The sequence below is a fragment of the Lycium ferocissimum genome, chromosome 10, assembly GCF_029784015.1.
Source record: "Lycium ferocissimum isolate CSIRO_LF1 chromosome 10, AGI_CSIRO_Lferr_CH_V1, whole genome shotgun sequence".
Classification (NCBI taxonomy): domain Eukaryota; kingdom Viridiplantae; phylum Streptophyta; class Magnoliopsida; order Solanales; family Solanaceae; genus Lycium; species Lycium ferocissimum.
In genome coordinates, this window is record NC_081351.1 from 7999558 (window position 1) to 8019647 (window position 20090).

The window sequence follows — 20090 nt, forward strand, 5'->3', positions numbered from 1 at the left end:
AAAAAACTTTTAAATAGTAAATCATTAGTCTCAGAACTTGTCCGTAGTATTCTGGTGTCACAACCCTTTTTTCGCGCCCCTAAGGACACAAGTTTTATTATTAAAAGGGTTTTTCAAATTGAAGCGACATTTTGAGAAGGGATTATTTATTTATTCAGAGTCGTCATTTGGAATTGAGTTTTGGTGTCCCGAGTCACCTTATTGAATCCCTAATCAAAAGGAAATGACTCTTTATTTTTGGTCTGCGAAAATAAAAGACAAGGTAAGGAATTCTGTTGACCGGGGAGAAGGTATTAGGCATTCCCTGAGTCCCGTGGTTCTAGTACGATCGCTTTTATCGACTTATACTTGGCTAAAATTAATTCTTGGATAGAACGCATTTATTTTGCTCGCTTAATTACCTAAAATTGTTTAGAAATATGACTTATATTTTCGGCTTAGGAGCGTAATCAACCCACAAAGCCTCTTATTTACAAGAATTGACTAAGGAGTGTATCCAAACACATGGTCAAACTCAAACTATTTATAAAGTCAAGGAGCGTAACCACCCACATGACTCTTTTGAGTTATTAATTAATGTTTAACCAAGGTCCGTAACCGAACACATAGTCAAAATTTAAACGCACCTAAGAGAATCTATCCTTAAAAATGATTATTCGTCTCTAAATCTGAGACACCTTTCTTTATCATTTTTTAGTCTTTTTTTTTCACTCTTTGACAACGGGCTTTGAATAAATTTGCAACCCATCTCGCTCCCTTATAATTGGTTTTTCCGCTCTTTTCTTTTATATTTGACAACGGGGTTTGAACTAATTCGCATCTCACCTCGCTTATCTCACAATTAATTAATTAATTAATTTGGGCCTTAAAATAATCCAGAGCGGAAAAAGAAAAAAAAAATCTCAACATCAACTAAATCCCACAGCCCAAATCATTAAATAAACATGTATACTAATCAAACCAAATTCATGAATTAATGTAAAATACTATCATCAGAACGCACACAGAACCAACAAATAAGAAAACTCACTCAAGGCACGTGTAATGAATACAGAAAGCTTAAAATGATAAGTAACAAAAGAAGTGGTTAAAATCTCCGTTCCAATCTCATCTTTTAGAAAAAATAAAATTAAAACTTAATCTCCCTCTTTTAATATCAATAAACAAGCAGAGGAAACCCCAAGCCATAAATATTTGACCCATTTGAGAACCAACAAAAGAGCAATTACTTAGGCCTTTAATGAAAATCACCGTATTCATTCAAGTGGGAAAATGTCCCAAGTAAAACATCACTTGTATAGCATCCCATATATACATTGGCACTGGTAAATAAAAATAAACGTAACTTAAGCTAGGAAATTATTAAACTTAACTTTAGCCAAGTTATGTTCCCAAATCTTTCCAAGAACATAACTAAGAAACTAATATATCGCCATCCAAACGTGCTACCTTAAGGTATAAACGAAAAAACACAAATCCAACTTAATAGCATGCTCATTAATTTCATGAAAAAAGACACTAAAAGTTAAAAAAGGAACAAAGAAGAATATATGTTTTTCTTGAATCCAATACAATTAAAATGGTGCAGTTTCTTGACAACTTGAACAAAAATTAATATGCTAAAGAAAATGAGCTCTTAAACATGTGACCAAGAAGACCATAGCAGACAAATAGAATATACATTGAGGATAAAAATGAACCTGTTTGAGCAAAAGGAGCTTCTATGATATTAAATTGTAAACTTGACGTCAATATAGAGAGAAGTTCAAATTTGTCCAATGATAACCCCAAAATAATGCTGATATAGAACCTTGACTGGACACAAGAGATTGAAATTTGAACGCCGACAGGAGACCTTGGCGACAACCGAGCAGAACCACTATGAGATTTCAGCTCTTTTTTTTGTGAGTTGCGGCTGGTAGTGGTTTTTTTTTTGGTGTGGTAGATTGGTATGCTAGGGTGGTTAATGTGTGTACTGGATTTTTTTTTTTTTTTTTTTTTTGGTGTTACCTCTCTAGGTCTAGCTGTTACGGTGTGGTGTAGGATTTTGGGAAAAAGAATCCTATGTAGAAATGTTATCATGTGTGCTAGTGTAGGATGTGAAGGAAAAAGATATCCTATGTAGAAATGTTATCATGTGTGCATGTGTACAAAAGTGGACTATGAGAAGAAAATTTAAGGAAAAAAGGAGCACTGGTGCGTACAAGGAAAAAAATGAGGAGCAATTTTTGTTTTTTCTTTCGATTGAATAAAAATACCACGATGAATATATCAATCAACTACTTCTAAATCAAAAATAAGGGAAGTTAAATCACTACACTAAGAAATAATTCAAAAGTAATTAATTAAACAAAAACTAGACCTTTTTTATAATTTTCCTTCATTTGAAACACAAAACTTGCAGTCTAAAATAGTTAATATTTTTTGACAACTTTTCCTTGATTTTCGTTTCCGTAAATAAACCTACTAAGTAAAATAGAATAATAGACACATCAATTAAAAGAAATATTTGGACGCTAGAAGGTGAAACACACCGAGGAGGGTCAAAAATCATGTGTCTACATCTGCCCCTGTTTGATTGAGAATACGAAGAGTTTTCAGACAAACAAGTAGACAAAGAAACTAGTTTGACCCGACCATTATTCTTAAAGGAGGGGGAAACAAGCAAAGGGTGCGACCGAACCCTGGTTTTGGGCATCCTACATATCCCGGGTTATAAGGGAATCAGGTCACATGTAGTTCAAGGATTAAGAAGGGTGATCGAACATACTGAGTTGGAGAGTCAAGCGAGGTCCTGTCGAGGCTCTAATTAGCGGTCTCGTTATTATATCAAATGAAAGACAAAAGTGAAAAAGAAAATATAAGTACAAGATCCTAGCTATGGAGCTTCTCTTGAATCTTCATGTCTTCCTAAGTGTGAGATAAACACCTCAATCTCAAATTTAACTTGAAAGTAAACTCCATCGGGGTCTTGATCTTGAAGTTGAAAGGCAGTTGAATGTTGACCCTATTCTTCAGGCGGGCTCCTGCTACTTCTAACTGAAAGTACACCCTATTCTTCAGGCGGGCTCCTGAACTTGAAATTGAAAGATGTCCTTATTTTCTAGGCAGGTTCCTGACCTTGAAATTGAAAGGTGGTCTTATTCTCCAGGCGGGTTCCTGATCATCCCATTCTTCAGGCGGGTCCTGACTTGCTCTCATTTTTTTGACGGAGTCTAGAATTTCTTCCCATTCTTCAAGCGGGTCTGCGACTTTCTTCCCGTTCTTGAGGGCGGGTCTGACTTTCTTCCACCGGGCGAGGTCACGACTTGCTCCCATTCTTCAGGCGGGTCCTGACTTGCTCCCATTCTTCAGGCGGGTCCTGACTTGCTCCCATTCTTCAGGCGGGTCTGACTTGCTCCCATTCTTCAGGCGAGTCCTGACTTGCTTCCCATTCTTCAGGCGGGTCTTGGCTTTCTTCCCATTCTTCAGGCGGGTCCTGGCTTTCTTCCCATTCTTCAGGCGGGTCCTGACTTTCTTCTCATTCTTCAGGAGGGTCCTTCTTTGCTTCCTTTTTCTTCTATTTTTCAGGTCGATCCTGACTTGCTTCCCGTTGTTCAGGCGGATCCTGGATTGCTTCCCATTGTTCAGGCGGGTCCTACAAATCATCAAAGACAAACAAGACGAACAAAATTTTTCTGCTTAATTTGCACCAAGAAATTTTTTGTGAGTGTAAACAAAATCAAAAACTATATGTAAGACAATTCAATGATGAAATTAAAATCAAAGGCTCTAACTAGGAAGTGTGTCTCCTAGAGGTAAAACTGAAAAATTCTAACTAGGAAGTGCGTCTCCTAGGAGTAATGGTTCAATTTAGGAAGTTCGTCTCCTAAAAGTAAAATCTAAAAGACCCAGACTAAGAAGTACGTCTCTTAGGGGTTGAAATTTAAATACTTTGACTAGAAAGTGCGTCTCCTAGGGAGTAATGATTCAAATTAGGAAGTGTGTCACCTAAAAGCAAAATCTAAAAGACCCAGACTAAGAATTGTGTCTCTTAGGGGTTAAAATTAAAAGACTAAGACTAGAAAGTGTGTCTCCTAGGAGTAAAGGTTCGAATTAGGAAGTGCGTCTCGTAAAAGCAAAACCTGAAAGACCCTGACTAAGAAGTGCATCTCTTAGGGGATAAACTGAAATACTCTGACTAGAAAATGTGTCTCCTAGGAGTAAAGGTTCGAATTAGGAAATGTGTCTCCTAAAAGCAAAACCTGAAAGACCCTGACTAAGAAGTGCGTCTCTTAGGGGTTAAACTGAAATACTCTGACTAGGAAGTGCGTCTCCTAGGAGTAAAGGTTCAAATTAGGAAGTGTGTCTCCTAAAATCAAAACATGGAAGACCCGGACTTAGAAGTGCGTCTCTTAGGGATTGAACTGAAATACTCTGACTAGGAAGTGCGTCTCCTAAGAGTAAAGGTTCGAATTAGGAAGTGCGTCTCTTAGGGGTTAAACTAAAATACTCTGACTAAGAAGTGAGTCTCCTAGGAGTGCCAATATTCATAATTGAAAAGTTGATTAATTTTCTTACCTGCAAACCTATGTTGTGACATTGCCTTATGCATCAAAAAAAAAAAAATGAGACATTGTACCTTTGAATATTCAAACTATGAACCTTTGATTTGAAGATAACATCCATCCCTGTTTCAAAACAAAGAAAATTTGTGAGTTTTAAAAACATGGTGGTTGGCTTGTAGCCTTTGCTTTGAGGATGATTGCTTCTTTCTTTTCCCCATTCGACACTGATTCCAACTTGTCTCGATAACCTTTGTCATTAGAGACATCTCAAAACCTCAAACCTCACATTTTATGTAATATACTGGCATTTCAACAATCACCAAACCTTTGTATTTAACCATGAATTCAAAAATTTGTCAATTGTCAACAAAACTTGTTGTGCATATCACTTCTTCTTGAATCTTTCCACTTTGATTAGCTAGCTAAACTTTGCTTTATGCAATTGGAGAAGTTGGTAGTAGATTTTGAAGTCCTTTCTTACTTGTTTTGACAAGGACTGACTCAAAGGAACAAAGCAAGAGAAAGAAAAAGGAAAGAAAATAAAACAATGTAGAAATGAAAAGAAACAATATTCAATAAGAGACAACCCTCTTGGGGAAGGACTAAAAAATGACACTGAGTTGAATGTGGTAGTTGGATCCAATTGTCATGACATGAATTTTGGATTGAGTAGGCTGATCCCCCATTTAAACCGATCTATCCTTCAACTCCTATTGTGCTCTCATAAATTGTTTTGAAATCAGGCTTCACATCCCTACTTCTTCATCAAATTCATAAATCTCATTCGGCTAGTGGTGCTCCGAAAATATTTCACCACTAAGCCTCTCTCATTTGCTTGTATCTCATCTTACCATTGCCTCATGGTGCCTGTGAGGGTTTTCACCAATAAGACTCTCTCATTTTTATTTCTCTCAACTCACTATCGCCTAACGGTGCCCGTGAAGGTTTTCACCTATAAGACTCTCTCCTTTTCATTTTCTCCTTTCTTGTTCTTATGTTGATGAAGACACGTAATGCCCATGATTCAAATGTCTTATACCCATTTCATGCTCAGCCTTGACATATCAAAGATTGATCTGAAGGTCTTTCTTTTGATTGTAACATGGTTTTTGGATAGGGTTGGAAAGAAGGAATGGCATGGAGGCTCGAAGATAACACTAAAATAATAGGGTTGAAATCTACAACTTTTGGAACCGACTCAAAGAAGAAGAAAAAACAACTTTTGCCCCAGTTTCTTTGAAACAGGGAATTTTGAATTTTTATTTGGTTGGACCGAACCCCAAGGTAGGGATGCCTACGTATCTTGCCAAAACAAGAATCAGGTTGAACATAGTTCAGGCAGCTCATTTCTTTTTTCTTTCAACTCTTTTCTCTTCATTTTGACTTTTTCCTTACCTTTTCACTTTTTCTCTTTCGTCTCTTTTTTTGTTTTTGGTACTATACTTTGATTCCAAAAGTGGGGTATGAAAGAAAATAAAACTAAGGCTCAAAGGGGTAGCAAAGGGTGACACAATGTTTAGATAGAAGAATGAGAAGCCTTCGTCATACCAATCCTTTAAAATGTCAAGTACAAAGCATACAATTAGAGAATGAGAAGTGAAAATCGAACGGTATCTCTTTACAATAGATGACTCATGTTGATTGGAGAAAACTTGCTTTTTGACAATTAATCCACTCCTATATTACATGGAATATACTTCCTAAATATTTCAATCTATGTTGTTTTCCTCAAATGTTCTTCTTCACAATTTTCAGTGCATTTGTTCCCTGACTAGACCAGGTTTTAAAATCTGACCAAAAATTCCGCATGCATGTTATGTCACTAAAGCCAGCCTGAAACAAACTATACAAAAGAAAACTAAACAAAATGAATTAAAAATTTGACAAAAACAAAAACTTTTTTTTCATTAAACAAAAGGGATAAAAGGGTTTGAACATAAAAACAAGCAAAGTAAAGTCCAGATTACAACCCTGAATAATCCGGATAACAGAAAAAACGTTAAACAAACTACCAAGACTCCTTCCTAGATGGGAGAGGAGTGACTTTCCAATTGCAAAGCTGTCATCTTAGCCACTAAGTTGCACATAGGAACCTTCACCAATGTCACATCCTCAACACATAGGTTCTGGGTCCGTTTGACCAACTCGCACATTCCCACAAAGTGTGCATTATCATGTATTGGTAAAGGATTTTGTGTGCCGCATGGAGTGTCGCTGTCCTGCACCACAATAAGTTTTTCTTGAATCATTCTTTCTATTTCTCTTTTCAAAGTGCGACAATCTTCAGTACTGTGTCCCTGGATATCAGAATGATATGGACATCGTACGGTGGGATCAAAACTTTTTGAATGTGGGACAGAAGTATACCCAAAAAGAGAAGTGATCATGCCCATATGTCTTAATTTCTGGAATAAGCTAGTATAGGATTCTCCAATTGGTGTGAAACTGTCTCTTGGCTTCTGTCTCATTCGGTACTCCACCCTTGAATGAGGATTATATGGTGCTTGGAAATTCTGTGCAAGCGGACGAGGGTTATGTGGCATTAGTGCTTGCCATTGTGTGTAATTTGGTGATCGACATTAAGGCTGAGTGTAGTGACGACGTTGGCCAGATACAACCATTGCAACATCATCATTTCAAACCATCTTTATCCCGAAATTCCTTGACCCACCTTGAATCACATGTGTGGTGGACTTTAGGGTAGCGAAACTCACAATACACCCTGTTCTGATCCCATCTCCCCCATTTTCATGGCCTCAACAAATGATTTTCCCAAGGCGAGGGGAGCATATCTTGATAGTATTCTTCATTTTGAGCTTGGAGAAAAGTCCACAATTTTGCTTTCTTTCGATGGCGGTCTCACCCTAGTAGCTTGCTCTCGCCACCTAATGGAAAATTCCACAAATTTTCTGTAGATTTCTTCTTCAAATTGATCAGAGACTTACGTCAGGGACTAAGTCTTTATTGTATTGAAATTGCTGCACAAACTCTTGAGCCATGTCGTCCCAAATATGCCACTTAGTGATGTCTTGGTCAATGAACCATTCTAAGGCTAACCCTGTAAAACACTCACCAAAATTAGCCATAAGCAATTCTTGCTTACCCCCTGCTCCTCTTAGTTGATTACAATACTTCTTCAAATGTGCTACGGGATCACCATGACCATCGCACTTCTCAAATTTCGGAGACTTGAATCCGAGGGATAGATGAACGTCGGGAAACATGCACAAATCTCTGAACGAGACACTTTTATAACCTCCCAATCCTTGTAAGTTCTTCATAGCTTGTTCCAGGCTTTTCATTTTTCTAGCCATGTCCTCATGTTCAGCATTTTTCACAGGTCTCTCAATGTCAATAAGAGAATTAAACTATGAAATGGAGTGATAAGGATCTGGGCCCATGAATGTGAAATCTGATGGGTAGTACTAATCTTGACGGGTAACAAATTGTGGCACATGATTTTGTCTTTGCACCATAGTGGGTTGGGAATCGTGTTAATGGGCACAGTAGTTGTCATAACTGTAGGATTAGGCTGCGAGAACGTATAAACGGGTGGCACTATTGTGATGCCCTGAATATCAGTCCTGATTTGCACCCTCAGAGGACGACTTGTGGAGGTTTCAGTGATGTTAGGCAAATTAGTATAGGCACCAAGACCATAAGCAAACCCATAAGGGTGCACTAGATCTTCTGACGTGGAGAGTGAGGCCTGAGTATATGCATGTTCCATAGGCGTGATGTCAGAAAAACCAGGGACTGCTTGGGGCGGTTTGCCTGCCATTCGACCATTCTTGTAACAGCCCCACCATATGTTGCCTCAACAACCTATTTTCCTCAACAACGGTTGATTCCTGTTGACCCTCATGTCCTTGTCTTTCCTCAGTACTGACTATTGGGAGTTCAATTCCACTCGACATAGGCATACCTCCTTTTGATCTAGTGAAGTAGATGTGTGTTGCCAATGTACTACAAACCAACCACTTTCTAAAATCGAACATCATGAAAAAAAAATGTGGGTTAGGGAACTGCGTGCAATGCACATATCCACAACTATCAGTTCTAGAATGATTCTAAGGGTAATGTCATTTTGGCATCATCCCCATTTTCGCTCGATTTTTCTTTCCACTCTTGCATTTTTTTCTTTCCACACCTCTCGGTTCACTCATTTTCCTTCCACATTTTTCCTTATGATTATCTCTCTTTTTCTCTCCACTCTTTTACCTTTCTTTAACTACTTTTTTTTTTTAATAAAGATCACCGAACCCGAGAAGGGCTGCCTACCTATCGCTGCCTCGAGGGACGGGAATCAGGTCTTTGCGTAGCTCGTCCAGATTGGATAGTTGAGTTAACTTGAAACATTTGTGTTTTTTTTTTTGTTTTGTTTTTTTTTTTTTTTTTTTTTTTTTTTTGTAAAAATAGTATGGAAAGGAAAATCTTTTTTTTTTTCATTTTATCTACCCTTGAACTATGCTAAAGAAACTAAAATAAACTTTTTGTGATTTTCGTTAAGAAATAAATAAAAAATAAAATAAAATATTTTTGGAATTTTTAAAATGCATAAGAACTCCTACAAAACAAGAAAATCTTTTTATCAAAAACTCCTCTATTCCTTTCAAACCTTTCCCTCATTTCTTTTCTTTCCACACACCACCACTCGAAATATCAGTCCATCAAATGACCCTTTTACCCTCAAAGATGCAACAAATAGCCAGATAAGGATGCACATGTTGGTCAAAGGAATGGGTCCATGTCCTAGACAGACTCGGCTCCTGTGCCGAATCCCATTAAGTCAAATGTAAGTGATGCAAACAAAGCATAGCCTACTAGGGATAATCATCGCTTGTGGCTTGTTCTGTTAGGTTTAACATCCTGAAGGAGAAAGTGTCTAGACTAGCTTACCCGAGCGGAAAACTCGAGCCGGGGAAGTGTCAGATTGCCGGTAGCAAAGCTTTTCCGACTTCACTAGTGGTCCAACCCCGCCTAACATGTGTGACTAATAAACCTGAACCAAGAGGGTAACCGCACACAGGCTCATCTAGGACAGAAAGTTTTGTGGAGCGTAACCGCACACACAGTGAACAGTGGTGAATGTGTTCAAAGACTCAGAGGGGTACGCGAGAGAAGACAGTTTATATATACAGTCACAAAATATCAAAGCGGAAAGAGCACATCAGGCTAACAAACACAATATAAATCCAAGAAATAAGGAAAGTCAAACGTAAGTCAATATATATAAAGCTCGAATTACGTTAGTCCCCAGCGGAGTTGCCAGAGATGTCACACCCCTTTTTTCGGGCCCCGAAGGACACGAGCTTTATTATTAAAAGGGTTTTACTAATTGAAGTGACGTTTTGAGAAGGGATTATTTATTTATTCAGAGTCGCCACTTGGAATTGAGTTTTGGTGTTCCAAGTCACCTTATTGAATCCCAATCAAAAAAAAATAACTCTTTATTTTTGGTCTGCGAAAACAAAAGACCGGGTAAGAAATTCTGTTGATCGCGGAGAAGGTATTAGGCATTCCCCGAGTCCCGTGGTTCTAGCACGGTCGCTTTTATCGACTTATACTTGGCTAAAATTAATTCTTGGATAGAACGTGTTTATTTTACTCGCTTAATTACCTAAAATTGTTTAGAAATATGACTTATATTTTCGGCTTGAGCGTAACCACCCACAAAGCCTCTCATTTACAAGAATTGACCGAATGTATCCAAACACACGGTCAAACTCGAATTATTTATAAAGTCAAGGAGCGTAACTACCCACATGACTCTTTTGAGTTATTAATTAATGTTTAACCAAGGTCCGTAACCGAACACATAGTCAACATTTAAACGCACCTAAGAGAATCTATCGTTAAAAAGGATTATTCGTCTCTAAATCTGAGACACCTTTCTTTATCATTTTCTAGTCTCTTTTTTTTTTCACTCTTTGACAACGGGCTTTGAATAAATTTGCAACCCATCTCGCTCCCTTATAATTGGTTTTTCCGCTTTTTTCTTTTATATTTGACAACGGGGTTTGAACTAATTCGCACCTCACCTCGCTCATCTCACAATTAATTAATTAATTTGGGCCTTAAAATAATCCAGAGCCGAAAAAGAAAAACAAAATCTCAACATCAACTAAATCCCACAGCCCAAATCATTAAATACACATGTATACTAATCAAACCAAATTCATGAATTAATGTAAAATACTATCATCACAACGCACAGAACCAACAAATAAGAAAACTCACTCAAGGCACTTGTAATGAATACAGAAAGCTTAAAATGATAAGTAACAAAAGAAGTGGTTAAAATCTCCGTTCCAATCTCATCTTTTAGAAAAATAAAATTAAAACTTAATCTCCCTCTTTTAATATCAATAAGCAAGCAGAGGAAACCCCAAGCCACAAATATTTGACCCATTTGAGAACCAACAAAAGAGCAATTACTTAGGCCTTTAATGAAAATCACCGTATTCATTCAAGTGGGAAAATGTCCCAAATAAAACATCACTTGTATAGCATCCCATATATACATTGGCACTCGTAAATAAACGTAACTTAAGCTAGGAAATTATTAAACTTAACTTTAGCCAAGTTATGTTCCCAAATCTTTCCAAGAACATAACTAAGAAACTAATATATCACCATCCAAACGTGCTACCTTAAGGTATAAATGAAAAAACACAAATCCAACTTAATAGCATGCTCATTAATTTCATGAAAAAAGACACTAAAAGTTAAAAAAGGAACAAAGAAGAATATATGTTTTTCTTGAATCCAATACAATTAAAATGCAGTTTCTTGACAACTTGAACAAAAATTAACATGCTAAAGAAAATGAGCTCTTAAACATGTGACCAAGACCATAGCAGACAAACATATAAGTCATTAAATGAAAAGATCTCTTCTTTTCTTTAGTTAGGCTCAAATCACGATTCATTGTCATCAACACAAATAGAATATACATTGAGGATAAAAATGAACCTGTTTGAGCAAAAGGAGCTTCTATGATATTAAATTGTAAACTTGACGTCAATATAGAGAGAAGTTCAAAGTTGTCCAATGATAACCCCAAAATTTAATCCTGATATAGAACCTTGACTGAACACGAGATTAAAATTTGACCACCGACAGGAGAGCTCGAAGACAACCGAGCAGAACCACTATGAGATTTCAGCTCATTTTTTTGTGAGTTGCGGCTGGTAGTGATTTTTTTTGGTGTGGCAGATTGGTGTCTTAGGGTGGTTAATGTGTGTAGTGGATTTTTTTTTTTTTTTTTTTTTTTTTTTGTTAGCTCTCTAGGTCTAGCTGTTATGGTGTGGTGTAGGATTTTGGGCAAAAGAATCATATGTAGAAATATTATCATGCGTGTAGTGTAGGGTATGAAGGAAAAAGGTATCGGAAAAAGGTATCTTATGTAGAAATGTTATCATGTGTGCTAGTGTAGGGTGTGAAGAAAAAAGGTATCCTATGTAGAAATGTTATCATGTGTGCTAGTGTAGGGTATGAAGGAAAAAGGTATCCTATATAAAAATGTTATCATGTGTGCATGTGTACAAAAGCGGACTACGAGAAGAAAATTTAAGGAAAAAATGAACACTGGTGCGTACAAGGAAAAAAATGAGGAGCAATTTTTGTCTTTTCTTTCGATTGAATCGAAATACCACGATGAATTTATCAATCAACTACTTCTAAATCAAAAATAAGGGAAGCTAAATCACTAGACTAAGAAGTAATTCAAAAGTAATTAATTAAAGAAAAACTAGACTTTTTTTTTTATAATTTTCCTTCATTTGAAACACAAAACTTGCAGTCTAAAATAGTAAATATTTTTTGACTACTTTTCCTTGATTTTCATTTCCGTAAATAAACCTACTAAGTAAAATAGAATAATCGACACATCAAAAAATTAAAAATTAAAGAAATATTTGGACCCTAGAAGGTGAAACACCCCAGGGAGGGTTAAAAATCACGTGTCTACATTTGGTTCAGTTCCTAATGCACTCGGGTGCATTTTGGGACTTGGGTTGGGAAGTTGATGTTGAGGTATTAGGGGTTAACTCGGTCAACGAGAGCTCCGTTGGGAATTTGAAGGCCACGAGTGCGTTTGTTGCTTGTTTTGATGTGTGTCTGTGTATGTGGTATTTGAGCAGATGGCCTCGGGTGATAGTCGGGATTTTGAGTTGAGATTGTGATTATTTTGGGGAATTATAGCGGCACCAGTACCGCATCAGCGGCACCCGCTATAGCAGTGGACTTGCTGCAACAGTGGCCTCGTGCTATGTTAGCTGACCGCCGCAGTGGTCTGAGTGGGCGTCAAAGTGGGACCGCCGCTGCAGAAGCGATATCCGGCAGATAATTTCATTAAATGAGTATTAAAAGCCCTAAGTCCCTCATTCTTTATTATTTCGACCTTAGAGCTTTTGAGAGAATTTCAAGGTGATTCTTCGGGGAAAATCTTTGTGGTAAGTTCTTCTATCCTCCTTGTTATTCCATTTTCCATAATCACCTTAGGATTCCATTATCATGATAGTTCACTAAGAGTTTGATGATTTAAAAGAGGGTTCAATGAGTTCTTCTTTCTAGGCTTCTAAATCTTAATTTGTTGATTGGGTCAGCTTCGTTAAGTATGGAATAGATGATTAGAACCTATTATTGCATGATTCCTTCCTAATTAATGGCTAAATTATAGATTTGGAGTTAGGGTTTATACCCAAATTTGGGGGTTTGCCTAGAATCCGAATTTGTGTAAATGGTTGTTTCTTCTAGCTTGATATAGATGGGAATTGATCACCTAGAGCATTAATTTCATGTTGATACCTTTAGATACCTAATTTCACCTTTCAAGTTCATATACCCCATTCCATAGGTTGGGGATTTGGGGTCTTGAATAGAAGCAGGGTTTGAATGATGTTCTTCTTGATTCTAATTGCATATTTCGGATATGTTTAGACTTTCATTATCTCGAGGCTCAAAGAAAATGGAAGACTAAGGTTTGATTATTCGAGGCTTTGCTGTTCGGGATTATTAGAGACTTTGTTGTTCGGCTCTCCAAGTAGGTTGTGGTTTACCCTATGCTGAAACTTCGGCTAGCGAAGCGTATATTTAGATGATATTGTCGGAGAATGCATGTAAGCCTTCGGGTACGAAGTTGGGATGGATATTGCCTTCGGTTGGGCCTTGTTGTATGATTTGGGGGCTAGCCACCCCGTTGTGTTGTTGACTCATCTTGATCGATTTATTTGTTGGCTCGTTGACACGTTGAGACATTGGTAATTGTGACTAGTGATATATCATGGCTATGATATTGCGGTACTTTACTTGATTGATACTGAGATGAGAATGGTGATTCTATTATGGCTTATTGTTTAGCCTTACTGCTGATATTACTTGTATGCCATGTATGGTACCGTTTCGGATTGAATTAGTTGTTGATATGACATTTTATCATATTCTTACGCATTTCCATGAAACATTGATATATGCATGGTTATGGCACTAATAATGATATATGAGAGAGCGTATCCTCCAAGGTCTTTGCCGGAGTGCGTAAAAGAGAGATGAGTGGTCATTGCCCGAGGTTTCTTACCGGGAATGATGGAGTGTCCAATGCCTAAGGTCTTTTCCGAGATCATGAGAGTGTGCTCGTGATCCGAGGTCATATTTCGGAGAAAGTGGTACATGGACTTCGCGGGTCCCCCATGGGTCATGATCACCGAGACATAGAGTTACTCCGTCCGGGACATGTTGTACAAAGCTGCATATGCATTGCATTCATCCTACATACATTATTGCATTGCATTGTATCTTGGTTCCTGTTGATTGTTGTGATACTACTGTGATGTACTGATTCGAATTGCTTATACTGAGACTTGGCACAGTTGGGTTTAGATGCTAAAATATAGGTGATGACTTGTATCGTGGACAATGCTTATTGTTGACTTGTACTTGTTGGTTTATGTGTTTATCTTGCTTTGTTGTCTTTATATATGTTAGCTAGTCTTAGTTAGCCTATGATACCTACCAGTACTTATTGTTTGTACTGACCTGCACTTGTTGCATTCTTTTATGAATACAGAGTATCAGGTGGGATCGACTTCTATTCCTGGTGGTTGACTGTTCGAGGATTTGCTGATTCGAGTCTTTCGGGGTGAGCATGGGGACGTTCGCTGCCCGAAGACTCCTCTATCCATTATGTCTTTATTTCAGTTCTAAGACATAGTTTTTTAGACTATTGATGTATTATTTTCATTCAGACTTGTAGTAGTTAGTTAGTTGCTCTTGTATGATCAGACCAGATACTGGGGTGTATTTCTCCTATTTTCGCATTTTTTTATATTATTATCATGATACTTACGTTATTCTATCTTCTTTCGCTTATTTATTTATCTATTTATGTAATTGTAAATTGTTGGGTTAAGGGTTCACCTACTGAGGTGGGAAAGGTACGTGCCCTCATGACTTAGCGAAATTGGATCGTGACACTCTTGTACCCTCTTATCTGCATAGGTGTGTAAGATATTCACGCCTCAAGGCTTTGAATATAAAACTTGCACATCTTTTACTCACACGATCTGATAGGGTCTTAGATTGGCCTTATCAACAAGGGGCTCTTTACTGATGCCCATACCTGCTGCTGTAATAGCCCTTTGGCTAGCTATGGTCTTTTACGGTCACAAGTATTTCTGTATACAAATACCAACACATAAATTTTAAACACAACCCCTATAGCTCAGCTCTATAGCACGATTTGGATATGAAAGAAGGGTAACTGACATCCTAAATGCCATGTAGCTCCCTGTTTATCTAATGTGGTGCACAACACACTTATAAACAAGTCTCTAAAGACATTGCTTGTAGACTTCCTAGGACAAACCTGCTTTGATACCAAGTTTGTCACGCCCCAAACCAAGAGAAGCGTGGCCGGCACCCGGTGCCTTACTTGACCCCGAGCGTACCACTCTGTAAACTATGAATCCCAAAAGTAGTCATCAATCTAGGCCAACAAGGCCCTCTTACAAGTAGACAATACCAATCTAGGCCAACGAGGCCGCACTCAGAATCATCTATAAATAATATCCATCTCAACTGAAAGGGACATCCCAAAACATATATACGCAACAACGCGGGCCTACAAGGCTGCCATGAGCGTCTACAAATAGCAAGGTCAAAATAAACATGTACAAGGATCGGCAGGGCCGCCATACTGACATACAGAATATATAGGAATCATCTAGAAAACCTCTAAGCTAACACAACTGTACTGTGGTCGGGACAGGGACCCGGCCTACTCATCAAGTTAATAGACACAAGACTCCCAAAATCTGGACTTGGTAACTCCAGATGAAATGGAGCTCACCAATCAAGCCGATACCAAGCTCTGGCTACTGGGGTGGTCTGTCTGACTGTCTATCAGAACTTGCAGGCATGAAATGCAATGCCCCTAGCAAAAGGGACGTCAGTACGAAATAATGTACCGAATATGTAAGGCAACTGAATAATAACATAAACTGAAACTGTATGATATAATTAAACATCTGAGAATCAAAGATACTCTGTAAATACACTTACCTGCTCTGACTCATCTCTTATGATATAATATAATAGTCTAGCTAGCCGGCCACTTCTAGGGCTCAGTGTATCTCTGTATATCTCTGTCCGACCGTATAAGGCTCGGAATATATCTGTATATCTCTGTCCGGCCATATAAGGCTCAGTATATCTCTGTTCATATAAGGCTCGGTATATCTTTATATATCTTTGTCAGGCCGTATAAGGCTCGATATATCTCTACCCAGCCATACAAGGCTCGGTATATCTCTGTGTATCATGTATATAATAGAAATGTACAATAGTATATATATGATTTCTATACTCTTCTATCAACATAGGATATGTGTGAAAGGAGGTCCCACATTAGTGATTGTGATTGTTGACACTTAATTTTTGACCTCCAATAATTGTATTTAATTATTTGGAGTTCTTGAATCACAAACGGAGTAAAATATACATTTTTACAAGCCAAAAATGATTTTACAAAATTGTTTCGGTGACATTTTTGCCATTTCATTTGGCAAAATATCATCGAATATATCACCTTGTATATTTGGTGTATTTTTAGAAATCCAAACATGTTTATCAAGATTTTAATTCAAAAAATGGTGGAAACAATTAGTAATTAATTATTTACAACTATTAATGGTCAATTGACAAATATTTTACACCGTAAAATCAAGAAAATTAATTAATTAAATGGACAATCAATTACATCTCAATTTTTATGATTTATTTGGATATAATTTGCAATTATTTCCAAAATTGTTTTAAATTGATTTTTTCGTTAATTGCATGAATCAATTATGGCCATAATTGAAAGGGTCAATTACTTGCTATGTTTTAATTGTGACTATAATTGAAATAGCAAAGTATTTTATATGTGTTAGTTAAGGTTATAATTGAAATAATTAATTTATCCAATGCATTTGGTCACATTTGAAAAGGATTAATTAGCTTTTGTTTTTAACACGGCGATAATTAAAATGGTTAATTGCCATACTTTTAATTTTCACTATTTGTTAAATTAGCAATTTGTTGTGTGTGTGTGTGTGTATATATATATATATATATATATATATATATATATTTATAGATATGCAGTTGTATATACATGTGTATACACACGTATATATACATATGTTGGGCCTCAAACAGACTGCAAAGGTGAGGGTTTCGGACCCTAGGCGCCGCCTCATTTATTTTCTCTCTCTAGCATCATCGTTGCCAAAAATGGCAACAATTCAGACGTACATCGCGTTTTTAAGGCCTGGCATGGCCGATTGAGGCAAAGCGGCATTAAATGCTTGTCTCCTCTCTCCACCATGTAATGACCAAACAAGGTATAACTCACCACTTTCCTTCGCTTTTTCTGCGGCTTACTGTTACACCTCGGAATTTCGGGTTGTTGTGTGATGAATAGACTAACGCAAGTTAAGGTGTAGACGATGCCCTACAAGTAAGAAGGGATACTTAATGATTCTAATTAAGATTTCAAAGACATTTGAGGCGAGAGAAGAAAGCTCATTGGAGAAAATCAAGGTAGAAAGTGCCTTACCCCGTGTACAAATGTACCGGCAGGTATTCCTGGTAATTTACCGGGTTATAAGTTGAACGGATCGAATCGACGCAATTTGAACTGATTCAGGAAATTCTGCAGACACCAGTCAGTGTCAACGGGCCATCGACGTGTCGACGAACCGTCACTGTGCACCGTCAACATGTTTCTGCAAACTGAAATCTGCAGGCACAAATCGACGGAACAAGTCGACGGACCGTCGACACGTCGACGGGATCATCGACCCGGCCATCAAACCGCCTATCTGGAATTTTCTAGTTTCAGCTATAAATAAACGGCCCTTGTTCATAATTTTCAGATTTCACCTTCTCTTCAACTCTTGAAACCTCTAGAATATTCCCCACATCATATTAACGCACATCCAAGAGAAATCAAGGATTAAACACCAATAATCAAAGGAAATCAAGTATATGAGTGATCATTAGGATTAATGGAAGCTTGAAATTCCTTTGGAATTGAAGTTGAGCTTTTCTCCAACTGGAGTATTTTTATCTAAAGACCATTCCTATGTGATCAAAGGTGAGTTTCACATTTAATTCATGTTACTAAGAATATTGAGTAGTTGAAAGGCTTGGATTATGGAAGAAAGTAGAGTATGAAGTTCAAATATGGAAATAGTGGAATTCTTGGATGGTAACTTGACTTGAGTCATAGTTCTTGACATACCATGAGTGTAATCTTGTTGTGAATGATTCAAATAATGTTAACGGAGTGTTATATGAGAATGAATATGAAGTTGTGTTGCAATTATGATTATGGGTGACTTTGAAGGGGAATGTTGGGAATTGAATAATGTTTAACTTGATGAAGGTTATCGATTGTAATATTGTGGGTGTTATTATCAACGTTTGGGAGTTGTTTATTATATAGAGAAGGTTGTTGAAACAAAGGAAATGCTGCCCAATTTTCATTAGCCTTAGTTGTTTTAGTTGAGGCCTAAGTATGTTCCCGGTTATCTAATCTTCGTACGAATTCTCTTGAATGTAGAATCGTCAGCTTGGAAGGAGAACGCTAGTTGTTGAGGAGACGTGAAGGTATGTAAGGCTAGTCCCATCTTTTCTAAGGCATGATTCTTATAACATGATTTCCTCTATCTTTTCATGACTTCCTTATATTCCGAAAGTTACAAGTCTATGATCATTAAGAACTTCCCTTGAGATACGGATAAGAGATGTGTTAGGATAATGTCAATAATAATGATTATTCTATATCCCGAGATTCTAAAGCTTATGAAAAGATGCTATTATGAGATTAATGATCTTGATGTATGATTTCCTTGGTTGTTATTCATCATTGATAGTTTCACCTCATAATGCTAGTTCCTTCGAGGTGAGACATGATGATTATGACTGTTCCATAAGATAATCGGAGGTTACCGACCTTACGTCACTCCGATAGAGTTATGACTTTTACTTGAGCTCTTATGCATGCTTCATGTTGAGTGTATAATGATGATTACACCGTGCCTAGATGGTCGGCTAGCACGCTAAGGCGGGCGGCTTATGGATGATGACAGCACCACTAGTGGGCGGCATGAGATGAATACCCCGGACGAGGGCTAATGATGTTATTGATCCAGACAGCTATGTATGTATGTGTGATTTGTTTTAAAGGTAAAAGTGAGCATGCATAATTCCGCCTCAAGAGGCAAGTAGTTACAGTTATCCTTTCTTCTTATGCAGTTACAGTTATCCTTTCTTCTCATGCTTTCTATACTTCCTTATTACGTTATCGTATATACCTTACATACTTAGTACATTATTCGTACTGACGTCCTTTCTTTTATGGACGATGTGTTCATGACCACAGGTAGACAGGGAGACAGCCCGGACACCTAGGAGCCTTACTAGTAGCTGTACAGGAGCACTCCACTACTCCGGAGTTGATGTTCATTGGTATTCTTCTGTGTACACATTTGGGGCATGGCGGGGTCCTGTCCCGTCCTTACGATCTTAGTAATCTATTAGAGGCTCGTAGATACATATGTGTGGGTAGTAGGTGCTATGCGATCTTATCAGTGTATATTCTGTATATCATTTTTGTAACCTTGTGGGCCTATGCGTATTTTTATGTATAATTTGGGGATGTTGGTGATCATTTCATAGTAAGTTTAATTTGAGAGATTAGTTTGTTTGGGATAAGTATGAAGGCTAGAATGATATGCGGTGCTCGGTAGTAAGCTCCGGGTACCTGTCATGGACCCTAGTCGAATCGTGACACTTACGGTCAAAGAGTACAAATTCCAGCAGGGATTTTTCTCGTTACTAATTTGAATGCTCAACTTTGATTGTTTGTTGAATTTTAGGTGGGATTCAAGATGAATCCCTTGCTAATTTCATTTGTCCCACATAAAAAATTAGGGCATAGGTTTTCGAATTTGGGGTTATATATAAAGAATCCCCCATATCTCACATAAACAC

General features: G+C 37.5%; 1 protein-coding gene across 1 annotated transcript; it reads right to left on the reverse strand.

Moving 5' to 3' along the window:
- Positions 1–6275: 6275 nt before the first annotated feature.
- On the reverse strand, positions 6276–8328 carry LOC132034572 (uncharacterized). The gene is made up of 3 exons (XM_059424967.1): positions 8053–8328; positions 7493–7915; positions 6276–6380 (listed from the first exon to the last, which is right to left on the reverse strand). The coding sequence occupies exons 1-3, from the start codon at positions 8326–8328 to the stop codon at positions 6276–6278; spliced, it is 804 nt and encodes a 267-aa protein (XP_059280950.1).
- Between the last annotated feature and the right edge of the window lie 11762 nt (positions 8329–20090).